We start from the raw sequence: 16700 nt of genomic DNA, 5'->3' as shown, positions 1-16700 counted from the left end.
CTGTCAATGTCTGTAAAGCGCTGCAGAATATGATGGTGCTATACAGGTAAGCATAATAAATAAATAATGGACCTGAGTGTACAATGTAGCCTTACATTCAGCAGTTGGAGATGCAGGGTCAGGTGCGTAACATGAGGGAGGTGCAGAGGATGCCATTGTATCCGGACCCTGGAACCTAAAGGAGCCCATAAAGTGAAGGGACCATCTCTATAAATATTACATTATAGTTGGAGGGCTTGGTATATATTTTGCATCGGGGGCCCAGGAGCTTCATATTGCGCCTCTGCTCAGGGTTATGTCTAACGACACAATGTCCCGTCATCACAGCTGGCCACCATATCCCACTTTTGTCTTATAGCAGGATGTTTATTCTACAAATAATTCAGACACAAATTCTTAGGTTTCCGGACCCTTTTTTTCTCGTGTTATTGACTCTTTATATGTGGCTGCCGACCTGTCAATTTCCATAGGGCTTTACATAGCAGACTCTTGGTGTAACACATTATAAAGCTCTATTCACATTGTGGCAGGTTATTCTGAGGCCAAAACAGTAATTTTTTGACCACTGGAATAGTCCAATGGGTAAAGGCTGATTAAAAAAAATAGGGGTCAATAGGGGTGTGGTCATCCACCCCTAAATTATGGCCAATGCTAGCAGTTAGGCTTTATGCCAGTGCCTAGGAGTTTTCCAGCCTCAGGTTTGTTCGGTGTCTGGCTTGTATCCCATTTACTATATAATGACATGTAATAGATCTCCAGAGTTCTTCTCAGAGGGAGTAGACGGGGTGGTGAGATAGTCGCCCTTCATTCTGCATGCTTGGGTAAGAGGGCCGTCTGGACACATCTGAGCTTGAAAGTTTATGGACTTGAAAGTTAATGCACCACAATCTGCTGCCGGCGGGTGACATTGCAATCTGTATAAAGGAGAACTACTCAGAGGTCTGCGCTTATCCCTCACTAAACAAGGAGCAGTTGTATTTGTTAGACATTTGAAGGGATGTTCCATTTTTAATGCGTACTGCTAGCTTGATTTCACATGTTTTTTTGCAGTATCCACTGAGAAAGTGCTTGGTGCATACATGAAACATATCCATAGACTTCCATACACATGAGCAAGTCCAAAAACCTTTTGAGCATCATTGGGCAGTTATTTGTCACTGCAGTGTGTACCCTTACAATTTATGACCTTACCTTAGGATAGGTGATCAATACCATATTGCCAGGGGCCCCACAGATCTGCTGTATGAATAGCCCATGGATTTTGGGAGATTGCCACTAAGTCTTCTCAGGCCAGTGATATCACATCTTTGGTGACGTGGTCATGTTGTAGCTTAGGCCTGGTTCACAGCTGCATTTGGAGGATCCACTTGGGGTCCCCCCCAACTGGAAACCTATACGCATAGAAAAGCAATTCCCTGAGAAAACATGCGGACCCCATAAACTATAATGAGGTCCATGTGGTTTCCACTCGGTTTCTGCATGAAAAATTTGGAGAGAAAAGTCCTGAAAGTGGACTCCCCGAATGGAAACCAACCGCAGATGTGCTTTAATCCTATTCAAATAAACGTGACTGAGCTGCAGTACCAAACATAACCACTATACGAAGTAGGGCATTGTAATTGGTGATCAGTGATGAGGCTCCAGGTGTGGTAGGGGTCAGACCCCTATTAATCTGATATTGTCCAACCTAACGCATGTGACTACTAGAAACAGCTAGGTATATGTATAGAATATTAATGGGTTTGGTCATTTGGACCCTCACAATAGTGGACAAGATAAGAATCAAATATATATGGGGCCTATTTATAAACGTATATTAAAGCAAAAACTCTCGTCACCCATAGCAACCATTGACAACACAGTTTTAATGCCTTAGGTCGGGTTCACACGATGTCTTTTGGCACGTAATATGGCACGTAGACGCCACAGGAGCTTTTGCGGGCCGTATACGCTCCCATTGATTTCAATGGGAGCGTGGATCATATACGCGGCGCTATTTTGCGGCGGCCGCAAAATAGTGCCGCATATACGGTCCTGGCTCCCATTTAACTCAATGGGAGCGTATACGGCCCGCAAAAGCTCCCGCGGCATCTACGTGCCAAAAGACATCGTGTGAGCCCGGCCTTAAAGGTGCTCTTGGAATTAAAGCGGTTATTGGGTGCTACAGAGCCAGATTTTCTTTTAGACAGTTTCATAAATTTGTCCCATGGTCAACAAAATCACTCAGTAGTGCAGCCACAGGATTTGGGCCTGTAATTTCAGTATACTGTATCTCAGCAGAGAAATATGAAATATAGGAGCTATATCAGCCATGTTAACATTTTTGTACGACATGTACAACACAAATCCTGTGGAGAGATGGGTCATGATATAGCCATGAGCTGCCTGTGTCCACCTCAAATTCCTCTTCCATTTCTGCTGAATGAATTTACCCCAAAGTCCTCATATCACATGTAAAAGAACAAGAAGATTTGCTGACTCCTCTTGGACTCTAGAAGGTTACCCGTGTTTTCAGGAGCCTTCCAGACATTTGAAGAGAACTGGCAAGTATGGCTTCTATCTAGGGGTGTAACTTCAGGGGGTGCAATCGCACCCGGGCTCCAGAGCCTTAGGGGCCCATAAGCACTGGTATCACTACTAAGGTTGCAGTCACTACCTGGCCCATAGGTCAACGGGACCAACAGGTGACTCTCCCCACACTAAGTTTGAATAACCCGTTTTGATCTCCTATATGATTTCCAGGGGAGTAGTTATAGGGGATGCAGCGGTAGTAGTCTATATCCTGAACCCTAGATAACTCTAAAGATCCCTATGCCACATGAAAAATGTAACCCTATTATAAATGGCACAATGTAGGAATGGGACCTTATTGCAAACTTTGCACTGGGGCCCAGAAGCCATATGTTATGCCTCTGCTTGTTTCCTCGCAGCATATAGTACACAGCTCACGCTTTAATATTACTAAAATGTATATTTACAAATGAAAACATTTATACAAAATAAAATTCAGCAAGTCCGATAACGCTGTAAATACGCCGTAGTCTTTCTCTCCCCAAATTGTTCTATGTCCTTGAAGTAGCTTGTCTATGATAGAACTATATTAACACCATATGATGCAACACCATGAAAGAGCTCGTCTTCCTGCGACTAGGGGGCATATTATATATCAAGTCTGAAGATAGATATGGAGCCAATGTCCATCAAGCGTATCTGAAGTATGTCGGAAAGTAATGATAGGTGGCAGTCGTATCACAAGAGTCAGAAGATGCCACTAAATCCCCTGTACAGGGACAATGGGCATATACGGCCATACTCATTAGTGGCCAGGGCCATAGAACAAAGCCATGTCAATTGTATTTACTAGCTGTGGAAATGGACATGCTGCTGAAACTTGGAGATCACTGGAAGACGGAGAGAAGAAAAGTCCTGGGAAAGGAGGTAAATGGTGGTTTGTACTGGGATTTGTGTGAGGAATCGGCGTGGGACAGGGGTAGGGTGTGTATGCTTGAATATATGGATGAGCAGGACAAGGACAACTTCTCCCATCTGGACGTGTTGTTATTTGCTGCTTCTTCCACTTCGTTCTTCTATTCTGGAACCAGATCTTGACTTGGTTCTCTGTTAGCTTAAGAGTCAATGCGAGACTCAACCGGTCACACACCGTCAGATAGCGGTTGCTGCGGAACCGGCTCTCCAATGCTACCAACTGCGCATACGTAAATGCAGTGCGGGCCCGCCTGGGCTTAGAACTGACCAAAGGATGTTGAAGGTCTTGCTGAGCCCCATCACTTGGCGACTTTTCTTCTTCTGATTCTGTTACGTTGTGTGTGGTCGAACTTCCGGCTTCATTTCCTAGTCCGGGAACAAGATCTACAGTGGAGAAGTTTATCTCTGTAAATTGTAAAAAGAAAGATATTGAGTAGGGGGTTAGACAGAACACAGAGGTTATACTAAAGATATTATATAGGCGTATAGAAAGTATCATGGGATATACAAGATATGCACGGTTAGACCAGTGAAAATTTGGAATAGTTTGAGGTAGTGAAAATTTATGCAATATAGAAAAAGCGTATATTTATTCCAAAAAACTATTGCTCTACAAATACCAGACATGCATGAGGAAAACAAAGTCCAACAATGTGAATTCTATGGTTTTAGCTATTGGGACATTAAAAAAAAAAAAAAAAAAAAAAAAACACAACAACCTGTTACCAAGAAGGTCTTAAAATTAGGTAAATACAATTTCAGATTAACAGCATGACGAGTTACATTTATATATTTTTTAACAAAAATTGGGTCAATATTGAGAAGCAGTGTGTGAAAAATTGAATACAGGCTCATTGCTTCCATAGGAATTAAGAGCGCAAGTAGCTGCCAATCAAATACCCTAGATTAATTACTCATCAGCAAGTATGACGATCTCTTTAAAGGGGTATTCCCATAACTCCTGTTCTGCAGCCTGCAGGCTCTGTGTTCTCTTCACTTCCTGGATTTCTCAGCACATTGGTGGGCGGGGATTCACTTGCTCTGCTATCTGTTATGTTTGCAGTCAGTAATGAGGGATTGGTTGTAAATGCATTACCACAGTATAAAGCGGATGTGGAAACTGATGTAACAGAGCTGGATTGGAGTCAGCTTGCATTACATACAGAGTTAACGGACTCCTTATCTCAGCCCTTATCAGACAAATTCAATGAAACTGGCTGATAAGTGGAAAAGCTGAAGATAGACAGCACAGTAATTCCTGGAGCTCTCACCTACCCCCCTCCCCTATCTGAGGAGCTCCATTGCTGGTCAGCATACACCCCCCCCCCAGAGCAGGCAGCTACGTCGCAGTGGCCATAGAAACGCAGTGTCAACAATGAAGTGAATAAATTAAGATAGCAGCCAAACAAAGCAGTTTTGATAAAACAATGTATTTAGGAAAAGTCTTATATCCACATAAACTAGCAGTATAGATAGGATGCTTTTCATGGAACAACCCCTTTAAGAGCAGAAGTTTTGGTAATTTGCTGGTCTAGAGTATTCAGACATGTGTTAACATAATGACAAGGAGGAAAGAGATCAGCAATGATCTTAGAGAAGCAATTGTTGCTGCTCATCAGTCTGAGAAGGGTTATAAGGCCAAAGAATCTGAAGTCCATCAGACTACAGTGAGAAAGATTATTCACAAGTGAAGATCATTCAAGACAGTGGACAAGCTTCCCAAAATTGAATATCTCAGTGAATTCACCCAGTGCTCATAGAACCTGCAAAAGACCCAAGTGCGACAGGACAATGACACTGTCCCATTAATCTCTACGGCCCCATAAACATATCGTCACAGGCCATGTGGCAGTGAGCCTGGGGTAAGACTCGAGACAGTTACTACACCTGTCAGTTTTGCAGCCCAGGCTCATTAGATGACGTGAATAGAGGCGCACCAATGTCATCCATGTGTGGTCCATGTCGTTCAACCTCATACCAGCTTCATGTACATGGTTGTGAGTATGTATCCAATATTTAAACACGGCAGTACACAATTAGACCACTAGGTGGCAGTCCTGTAAACAGTGAGTGCTTACATGACAGCAGTATGGCGTTGCTCTATGTATTGCATCAGCAAGGCGACTCTTCAGACATCCTCAGTTATCCAGTTTCAGGAATTAAGTAAATCTCAACGGTCTGAAATTTTTTCTGTCCAGTTCTTTTGATTTTCAGAGCTACCTGGAAACCGCTTGTCTCTACCTGGATTTACAAGCACATTTAACGCTGCTGCTTTTATATTTATCTTTCTGGGAAAGGTGGGATTGTCAACCAAGATAAGTTCTGAGAGGTCACTTGACTTTCCTGGACTCTGTCATATCCGCCTGGTAATACATTAAAGTACTTTGCTTCTCACTAAATGCAGCAGATTTGATGCAGAAGTTCCACAACTTACCCATGTATTTATTATTTTATTATGATTAATTATGTAGTGCCATCATATTCTGTAGCGTTTTACAGACATTAGCATCTGAACTGTGTTTGCTGAAATCCATGGACATGTTGTAGAAACCATCTATATGTATGGAATGGAGTTTCAGTAGTAGATATTTGTACAAAAATCTATCCCTTGTGAACATATCCTATTTAGGGGGCATTCACACTACGTATACTGAAGCTTATTCTGAACGTAAAACACGTTCAGAATCAGCGGCGTATAAAGCAGCTCCATTCATTTCTATGGGAGCGGGGATACGAGCGCTCGCCATAGAAATGAATGGGCTGCTTCTTTCACTGCGAGCAGTCCCATTGAAGTGAATGGGAAGTGCCGGCGTGTACGGCTCAGCATGAGCAGAGCTTGTCGTATACGCCGGCACTTCCTATTCACTTCAATGGGACTGCTCGCAGTGAAAGAAGCAGCCCATTCATTTCTATGGCGAGCGCTCGCATGCCAGCTCCCATAGAAATGAATGGGAAGTGTTCGGCAGCCCTGCTGTAGCGCCGGCGTGTACGGCTGTGATACACGCTGGCGCTACGTAGTGTGAATGCAACCTTAGGGGGCATTCACACTACGTTTACGGCAGCTTATTCTGAACGTAAAACACGTTCAGAATAAGCAGCGTATAAAGCAGCTCCATTCATTTCTATGGGAGCCGGCATACGAGTGCTCCCCATAGAAATGAATGGGCTATTTCTTTCACTGCGAGCAGTCCCATTGAAGTGAATGGGAAGTGCCGGCATATACGGCAAGCTCTGCTCATGCCGAGCCGTACACGCGGGCACTTCCCATTCACTTCAATGGGACTGCTCGCAGTGAAAGAAATAGCCCATTCATTTCTATGGGGAGCACTCGTATGCCGGCTCCCATAGAAATGAATGGAGCTGCTTTATACGCCGCTGATTCTGAACGTGTTTTACGGTCAGAATAAGCTGCCGTAAACGTAGTGTGAATGCCCCCTTTAGACTGGATTAGATAAGAGGCCACCATGACGGATACTTGTTGCCCACATTGTCAGGGTTTTTCTAGGAATATAACCGTAGTTACATTTATAGACAACATTTAAAATTTATATTTGCAAAAAATGTTTAAGAGTTTTAAAGATTTACTTTTGTCTTGATCGTTTCACACTGGATACGACCATAAATGCAAGAACCTTATATGGTTTGGGACTTGTCAGAAAGCCAACCATGATGTCCTTATAGTGGATAGGTTATTAGGCAGGGACACTATATGTATGAGAAGAGAACCCAACCACAATAAGGACATCATGGCTGGTTATCAGGAGGACACTACATGTATGAGAAGATAACCTGACCATAATAAGGACATCATGGCTGGGTTTCTGACAAGTCCAAGACCATAGAAAGTTCCTACATTCCTGGTCCTATCTATTGGTAACCGATCAAGATAAAAGATGTCACTGCCAAGATGGTTAAAAGAAAACTTTAAAACTCTGCAAAACTTTGTTTTTAAAAAAAAAAAAAAAAAAAAAAAAAAGAGTTTAACTTTTAATTGTTAAAGGGATTCTACCACTAAAACAACATTTTTTCTATTTACCATGTCGGAATAGCCTTGAGAAAGGCTATTCGTCTCTTACCTTGCTCAGGAGCTTCCAGCCTGCCGTTCCGTAGAAATACTGGTTTTTACCAGTTTGCAAACGAGTTCTCTCGCAGCAATGGGGGTGGGCCCCAGCGCTCAAACAGCAATGGGGGCGTCCCCACTGCTGCCAGAGAACTCTCTCCAGCGACGCCTCCATCTTCAACAGCAACCGCGTCTTCTTCCGGCTGGGGTCACACTCCGCTCAGTACACAGTAGGCTCCTGTAGTTCTATGGAGAACTACAGGAGTGTACTGCACATGCGCGCAAGAGCCAAGTGTGATCCCAGCTGAAGAAGACGCCATTGTTGTTGAAGATGGAGGCGTCGCTGGAGAGAGTTCTCTGACAGCAGTGGGGCCGCCCCCATTGCTGTGAGAGAACTCATTTGCATACCGGTAAAAAACAAACAAACAGTATTTCTACGGAATGGCAGGCCGGAGGCGACTGAGCAAGGTAGGAGACGAATAGCCTTTCTTAAGGCTATTCTGACATGGTAAATAGAAAAAAAAAAAAATGTTCTTTTAACTTATAGGGGACCCTGCAATCAATTACAGAAACTTGTTTTTAGAACTTTTAATTTCCTGATTTATTCAGAGTATACATAGCCATCTCAGTGATGTACCAATAGGCCTTTAAGATTGCCATGCTGTACTCATAGTTCCCCAGATCTGCACATACACCTTCCTATCGTATGGTATATACCTATTGTACAAGTGTTACACCAGTGACCTGTGACTTTGACATGTAGTAGACAGGGTGAGCACTGACTGGCGGGTTATATTAGCTAGGGATATTAAGAAGAAATTGCTGGCTTCCATGCCCTGATGAAGTGACCGGCCAGTGATCAGATCGATAGCTGTCATCTCTGTAATACAGGGGCTTCTCAGCAGACAGGAAGCCTGTGCTCAGAGATAGGCAGCCACCAGTAATGGGATATTGATCACTGCCAGGGACATGCGGGCTTACAACTAAACCGACTTGCCCCTACTTCCCATAGGGGCCAGAGCAATTACTGGGGCCCCAAGCGCTGAGTAATCAACATGTTTTATTAATCCTCGTCCACCTTATGACCAGTGACGTCACCCAGGTGTGGGGTGTATTACTAGTGCTATGGCTATTGGGTGTTGTATAGGAAACCTAACATCTGATGTACCAGATATCTGCAAGCAAAATATATAATATACTCCTCTGTATACTCACAATTCTGCCAACACAGTAATTCATTTCCAAGAAATCCCACTCAAAGGGTCCTAAATGTGGACCCCATAGGTAGCATTTGGGATATGGTGCAACTTACTTCTTTACCTAGTCCAAATTTTGACTCTATAAATGCAAATCAGCTATAGGGCAAGTTCATATAAAGCAGAAATTTCTGTAACTATCAGATTCATCTTATTGGGGTTTGCAGAAATCAAAGCACAACCTGCAGAACATCTTTATTCAGATGATGGAATTCACAGCATGCTTGGACCAAGAGATACTCTTGAAATACATATAGTTAGATGTATATGTGATAGATAGATAGATAGATAGATAGCAACCTGACTGCATAGTCTGCTAACTTCTGCACTATGTGCACTAGCTCCTACTAGATCAGAAGTTCAGGTTTATAGACAAGACCCGACCGCAATAATTGTTCTCATAACCGATTACTCGCTGCTAAATCACACGTATCCAAAGAGGTTCTGCAGCGATTAGAACAGAGGAATAGTTTGCATTGCTGTAAATGGAAACTTCTGACAACTAGTGACCAAAAATAATCAGATTTTCTGATTATTTCTCCTATTCTGAATGATCACCTAGTAAGGAATTAACATGGAAACTAATGGTCACCAAATTCCATAAGTCATCATTTCTGGAACACCATTACTAAGAAATTAAAAGACTTAGCGCTACCAGTTTTCAGCTGGCTGGGATTTATAGTTCCACAAAAGTTAACCACAGGTCATATCATGATAGACACTTAGTAAAGAGAAAGATATCTTTAAGGAGAAGCACAACCACATCATCATCATCATCATCATCATCATCTCACCTGCATGCTGTTTTCTTGTCTCTGTCTCCTTAGAACTTTGTTTCTTTCCATTAACTTGACTCAAAATATCCTCAATGGAGAAAGACGTACGGAGATGTCCCGAGGAGGAGTCCATGTTCTGGTCCTCGGAGTCACAGGTTAGCATCCCCATAATGTTCCAGGTGATATGTCCTACAGGCAGGAACTTGAAATTCTTTGCAGCCTTATTACCTTGTGAATGGATGAGACAATTCAGTAAGGTCAGCCTGGTCAGGGGCAATACTATGGTATTAGGATCTCTCAGCAGCCCCTCAGTGTTTCCTCTGTAGGATGACTACTCTTTATGTGAGGTATAAGCCTCGGGCTTAGTGGGCATCCCATAGAGGAGGAGACATCACAGCCACGAGAAACAGAGGGGAGGAGAAGACACTAAAGAAGAATGACAACAAGCAACATGACAAGGGGCGGAGAGGAGAAGTCAATTTATCTTTGGTACCCAGTCCATTTATTTGTCCTTGGTGTCCTACCATTATGCTCTTTCATAGCCACAGTGACCGAGCACTTCCACAACCCCATCCTGTCGTTCTGCCCTTTCATCTCCCATCTGCCCATCATCCATTCGGCCTCGCTCTCCCCATTAGTATTGGTTGGTTAGTTATAATGTGAATCTCAAGGTAAAGATTACATCGGACATTAACCGGTCATTGTTCTTACAGATTGATGTGGATTTAACTAATTCACAAAGAAAACAAAGACGCGACTTCCATCAATCTGTACAGTCAGGTAAATGGATGGGGTGGGGTCATATATGGTAAGTTGCAAATGGGCACATATTTTGGAAGGGATAATCCAATACTTTTCACAAACAAGTAAATTTTAAGATTTTTTTTACGCTATGTTGCAATACCATACTCTGCCCATAGGTAGTCGGGGGCGCTGTTTCTGGAAAGCAAATAAATTTTCTCTCTGCCCTTAAACCCCAATTGATTTGTGGACTGAAGGCTCCAAACTTAATGAGACTGTCCTGATGTTGTTCAGATCAGGCTACAGAAACACATTTAGGCTAAAGCCCCACGGTGCAAAAACGCAGCTTTTTTTGCTGCAGATTTTGCTGCGTTTTTTTTTAGCCAAAGCCAAGAGTGGATTGAGGTGAAGGTAGAAGTATAAGAACGTCCTTTATCTTTTCCATTCCTTTAGAAGCCACTCCTAAATTTGGCTCAAAAACACAGCAAAATCTGTAAAGAAAAAAACAAACCAAAAAAACGTTTCCGTAATGTGGGGCCTAAGCCTAAAGGAAAGTTTACTCGATTTCATCCAGTGATCTCTTCATGATGAATCTGGGGTTTCCAACCTGGGTCATGTGATTGGAACCAGCACCTGACCCCCAGGATGCTTAGCCCCCTCCTGAAATTACCTGTGAAATCCCGGGGTCGGATCCCTCTCACAAGTTCAGACCCTTCTTACAGTTGATGGTGCTTACAGGAGTGTTTGCAGCCCCTATGCTGGTTTACACAGTGTTTTTTTCTGCTAAAGAACTGCATGCGAATTTTCATTTCAGTAAGGCTGGATTTACACAGCGCTTTTTATGCTGAAGAACTGCATGCAGATTATATTTGCAGTAATGAGTAGCACACGTCACCTGTATGCTAAAAGTCAGTACACCTTCAGGTTAAGATTGCATTCATGTGAGTGCAGCCATATGGTGGGTAGCATACAGGTGAGATGTGCTAGGCATTACTGCAATTAAAAACTGCATGCAGTACTTGAATCAGGCTGAGTTCACATGGTGCATTTTTAAGACGTATGTTTTTTGGCAAAAATGCACCTTGTGAATGCATCTCATCAGAAAAGTGCCAGGCAAACCCAATCTAACTGGAGTTGTCCAATTGTTGATTCTCACTTTCTACACCCTCCGAGCAGATCAAACAAGACGCGACCGAGGTCACACATTGCCGAAAGCTGCTTTTTTTTTTTTTTTGCAGATTTTGCTGCAGTTTTTTGATCCAAAACTAGGAGGTAATTTAGCAGAATGGAGAAGTACAAGAACATCCTTGATATTTCCCATTAAATTTGAAATCACTCTTGGCTTTGGCACAAAAAAATCCCAGCAAAATATATGAGATTTTTCTACCCTGCACTTTATATTTAATACACGTGCGCCTTTCGCTTAAACAGGTGTATCTACACTAGCTAACATGTATGCACATCATTTAAGAAGGAGGTGAGACTACATGTTTTGGTGCCTCTAAGCTGGCGTACATGCCAGAAGCGGAAATCCATGTCAGTTAGTGCAACTTTTCTAAGGGTCCATTCACACGGAGGAAAATGGTGAGGAATTTTGCGCTGAAATTCCACACCATTTTCCTCCGTGTGAATGGACCCTTACATTGACAACTCCCCTCCCAATGGAATTCACCCATCTGTGCATTGATGGCAGCACCATACTAATGTCCATTAGGTCTTATTCACACAACAGCAATGTTTTTGAGAGATCTAATGCTCATTTTTCATATATTCCGTTCTTGTGCTTTTGTTGTCTTCCGTTTTGTATAGATTTTTAATGCACCGTAACAAAAGAGGAATTTCATTGGTCTTTCTTTGAATTCTATTGGGTCCATCAAAATAGAGAGAGAGGACATCAGGTTTTTTGATAACTGTGCAAAACAGACATATAAACAAACCCATTCACTCACTGCCTTAGGATAAGTTCACATATGTGCTGGAGTCTCCGCCGCAGAAACCACCGAGCACTATTCTCTCCGCTGTTTTCAGTACAACAACAGTGGAAAAACCCTATTACAGTCTATGGGGTCCACAGATGACCACTATATTAGTGATCTGGCTCGCTGTCAGGGGATTAGAACTATGGTGATCTAGGCACACACGTGAATTTAGCCTTACTAGCTGACAAGAGAGAGCGTGACCAAGGAAAACAAAAATTTGAACTCTGTATCAAAAGAGAAAAAGACATGGCCGCACATCCCAACCTTATACATTGATCGGCAAATTTTATAATACCGAACATGAGGTTCTTAGTATACATATTGATCAATGTGTATAAGCCCGCCAGCCACTTCACTTTGCGGCGATCTCTTAATAGTGGTTCCCTACTCTACTGGGCGCGGCGCCACACAGCGCCCGCCACAACCTCAACACAGCACCCGCAGGGCGAGCGACCCAGTGGCCCGGCAACACCCCTGTCACCAGACTAACCCCCCCAGACTCTGGGCCGCGCCGCCCCACGGGCACAGCGCCACAGAAGCAGCAGACACCACGCAGCCCCTCACCGTGTGAACAGATCTCAAAAATTCACCTTACCATATGTGTGAACAGAGCTCAAAAATTCACCTTATCATGTTGCCCCAGTCAGAAGACTGAGAGCTAGAAGGTGGGTCCCTTTTTGCAGTCTCCTGCTAATTAAAAACACCTGGGCAAAATGGGGGGAGTGCTGGTACCAAGGAAAAACAAAAAATGAGGGGACATACTTACTATATGATCAAAAAATAAAAAGACATGGCCGCACATCCCAATCTTATACATTGATCTAGTGCTTCACAGCAAATTTTATAATACTGAACATGAGGTTCTTAGTATACATATTGATCAATGTGCATAAGCCCACTAGCCATTTCACGGCGACCTCTTTATTGTGGGTCCCTACTCTACTGGGCGCTGGCGCCGCACAGCGACCGCCACAACCGCAACACTGCTACGACGGTCGTGGCTTCCCTCTCCGGAGTCGGCTCAAATGAATGGGCGGAGGTTGCTGCTGCCAGGCGGAAGGGCAGCTCGCTTCTTTTTTCCGCTAGCGACAACATGCTGCTAGCGGAAAAAAGAACGCTAGTGGTCTCCATAAACCACTATTGTATGGAGGCGGATTTTGAGGCGAAATCCGCTGTCAAGATCCGCCTCCTTGCCCCCGTATCAACTAGCCTTAAAGGTCTTCCAGCTGATAAAATCTAGCTTTTAGGCCGGGCCCCACGGGGTGTAAATGTTGCACACAGCGTTTTAAAGTCAGAGCAAAATGGATGGGATTCTAGCGAAACCCATAACACTTTGCAGTGAAAACTGTGGTGCGGACACGCTGCGATTTCTTAAACTGGCGTGGTTTTTGAAATCGCAGCATGTCAATTATACCTACGGAAACGCCAGCGGTTTCCCCATTGCTATAATTGAAACAGTCCGCAGAAGAAACCTCTGCAAACTTTATGTCTAAAGCGCTGAGGGAAGAATCACGATGCGTTGCTGCCATGGTTTTTCCTGCAGTGCCTTTTCGCTGCAAGACGTCCTGTGGGGCCTTAGCCTAAATCTGTATGCGAACGAGCAGTTAGTTGGGTGAGGCCATACCTGTGTTTGCTCGTGGTCACTGTACATTGCGAACACTGTCTTCATATAAAGCTGCCCATACACAATAGATTTTAGTCTGCTGTTGCCGTGGTTGGATGGATGGCCAAATGTCTCAAACACATGAACAACACCAAACATTCGACTATCAGATACTTAGAAAAAGCTCATGAAGTGCTGAAAACAAGATATGACGGACACTTTGTGGGTGGGTTGGTTGCACAAATTCATACTCACTTAGAGATGAGCAAGTACTATTCGAAACGGCCGTTTCGAATAGCACGCACCCATAGGAATGAATGGAAGCGGCCAGCACGCAGACTTTGCCGGCGGCCGGCTGCTTAACCCCCTGCATGCCGGCTGCGTCCATTCATTCCTATGGGTGCATGCTATTCGAAAAGACTGTTTCGAATAGTACTCGCTCATCTCTACAAAAATCCACCAAAGGTCTGTCAGTCTAGCCCATACACAACAGATTTTGGTTGTGACCAGCTTTAGTTGCATGAGACAGACTGTTATAGATTTATGCACAACCAACTATCCGCAGTCTAAAATCTCATATATGACAGGACTGAGCTGTGCAACTTGGGATATGTGCGCCAGCTTATATCAAGGTGCACCTTATGCCTGTCGGGTCCTTTAGTAAGGCTGGCATACGAAACACCTGTCTTAACAAATCTGCCTTATTGTGTCATATGAAGCATACTGTAACGTTCCAGTGATCCCATGCTCCAATAACACGACAAGTCATATTTCTACCTAAGGATTGGTGATATTTGATATTATTACATCATTACTTCTATTTTTTCCAAGTTTCGTACCATTCTGTCTTTACCGACATCATTAATATTCTGTCCCCGTCCAGCCCTTAAATTGCTTTGATCCAGGGTGTGTATCACCCCCGACCTGTCCTGATGACTAGAGCAAGCTGAAATCAATACTCCCAGCGTGTGGCTTGGTCTGATAAGGCAGCGCTGCGAGCTTTGGCCTTCAGAGGTGCGGCTGCTTGGATGCTTTATATTAGACATAGACATCAGGCCCAGTCACCGGCGTTGTGGAGCTTGTACCTACAGGAAGAATAATAAGCAGCTTTCCAAAGCCTGAACCGTAACTCAATTAAAAGTACAGACAAGTGATGTACATACGTGGTCACCTTCAGTATGACGCCCTTGGGTCTCCTGTATAACAACAGGGAAAAAGAATCGCCGGGAAAAGTAATACAAGGAGGAGCGCTGGTCATTGAGAGATGAGACATAAAGATTGTGGTTATGGATCGTATCAGCGACAATAGATGAATATTTAGTCCAATATTACGAAAGCTTTAGGGTAACGACACGTAAACCTACGTGATGTCATAATCGGACACATGACAGACATTTTTTTAATGGCTGTCACCTGGCAGAATTAAATTAATTCATTCATTTTTACGGTTCATTTTAACAGACTGTCCAAAAATGGGTCACGTTCCTTTTCATGGATCCCTTGATCATTGAAAACAGGCGCACCCTGGGTGCAAACTGTCAGTAAAAAAATGTACCACGTTTGTATAAAGGCTAGGTTCACATCTGAGTCTCCATTGTCTCTATACAGTGGTGCAACTAAAGTCTTGTGGGCTCCGGTGTAATCTTTTGTCCGGGCCCCCTACCTCATCCCTACAGCGAATTCTTGATAGTGATGGTTACGGGTGCCTTAGTGTGGTTCGGGTAATCTGTGGGTCTCCTTGGTCTATGGGCCAGATGGAAGCAGCAATCTCAACACTGATGCCAGTGCTTATGGGTCCCCTAAGGCCCATACAACTGCACCCTCAGCACCCCCTCAAATTACGCCCCTCTGGCTATACCCAATACACGAACAAGGCAGGCTGTCTGTGCTGAGCTTAACAGCTTACAACAGGCGTCAGCAAACTCCAGTACTCACGCTTTTGCAAAACTACAACTCCCAGCATGCATACTTGCTCTGCTGTTCTTGGACCTCCCATAGAAGTGAATGGAGCACGCTCTTGTAGTGTCAAAGGTATTTACACTTCATGGCTAAGGCCCCATAGGACGTCCTGCAGCAATAAAGTGCTGCGGGAAAAACCATGGCAGCAACGCATCAAGGTTCTTTCCACAGCGCTTTAAACAGAAATTTTGCGGATTTTTCCTCCGTGGACTTTCTGTTACCATTATACCTATAAGGAAACCACCTGCGTTTCCGTGGGTATAAATGACGTGCTGCAATTTCCAAATCCGCATCGGTTTTGGAAATCGCGTGTCCGCATAAGTGGGCATGGGATTCACTAGAAACCCCTCCAGCTTGCCCGGACTGTAAAATGCTGCAAATTCCACCATGGGAAAATTGCAGCATTTCCAGCCCATGGGGCCCTGACCTTACAGTGCATCTATCCCCTCTCTCTCCCCATCTCTGGTTTCCTATTTTAGTAAATATTTGTATTCCCCATAAAATGTTAATTCTGGAGCATCTTTTCCCATAATTCTGCATTGCACTGTTCCTCTGTTAGTCTTCCTGGAAATGTAAGACTAAATTGACAACTGGGTGTTGCCAGGTGGTGGGGGTGTCTCACCCAAAATTCTGCAACACAAGCCAGTCCAGTGTCAGTAAATAGATGTTCTCATTTTGCATTATTTCATGTTTTTTCACTTATGTTTCCAATAAATATTTGCACTTGTATTAAAAAATAGCGCAAACTATTAGGAATATTAATAATTACTGCAAAGATGTCAAAAAACTACACTTCCCATGCTGCACCGCTCCAATACGTCATCAGAGAGGCGTGGCCTG

At 43.7% G+C, this 16700-nt stretch overlaps 1 protein-coding gene across 1 annotated transcript; it reads right to left on the bottom strand.

The window, feature by feature from the left end:
- Positions 1-3058: 3058 nt before the first annotated feature.
- NKX1-2 (NK1 homeobox 2) lies at positions 3059-14979 on the bottom strand. Its single transcript, XM_075257718.1, has 3 exons — positions 14741-14979; positions 9597-9806; positions 3059-3891 (listed from the first exon to the last, which is right to left on the bottom strand). Exons 2-3 carry the CDS (start codon positions 9745-9747, stop codon positions 3317-3319), a joined length of 726 nt encoding a protein of 241 aa, XP_075113819.1. The 5' UTR covers positions 9748-9806; positions 14741-14979; the 3' UTR covers positions 3059-3316.
- Positions 14980-16700: the final 1721 nt, after the last annotated feature.

Source organism: Leptodactylus fuscus, chromosome 10 (genome assembly GCF_031893055.1).
Source record: "Leptodactylus fuscus isolate aLepFus1 chromosome 10, aLepFus1.hap2, whole genome shotgun sequence".
NCBI lineage: Eukaryota > Metazoa > Chordata > Amphibia > Anura > Leptodactylidae > Leptodactylus > Leptodactylus fuscus.
This window is presented reverse-complemented; position numbering and strand designations above follow the sequence as displayed.

Bases quoted from the DNA above. Each gene is read 5' to 3' on its own strand.
- NKX1-2 (XM_075257718.1), bottom strand. From the start codon at position 9,747: ATGGGGATGCTAACCTGTGACTCCGAGGACCAGAACATGGACTCCTCC. The intron at 3,892-9,596 runs GTGAGATGATGA...TACAATTTACAG, and splicing joins GACAAGAAAACAGCATGCAG to AGATAAACTTCTCCACTGTA.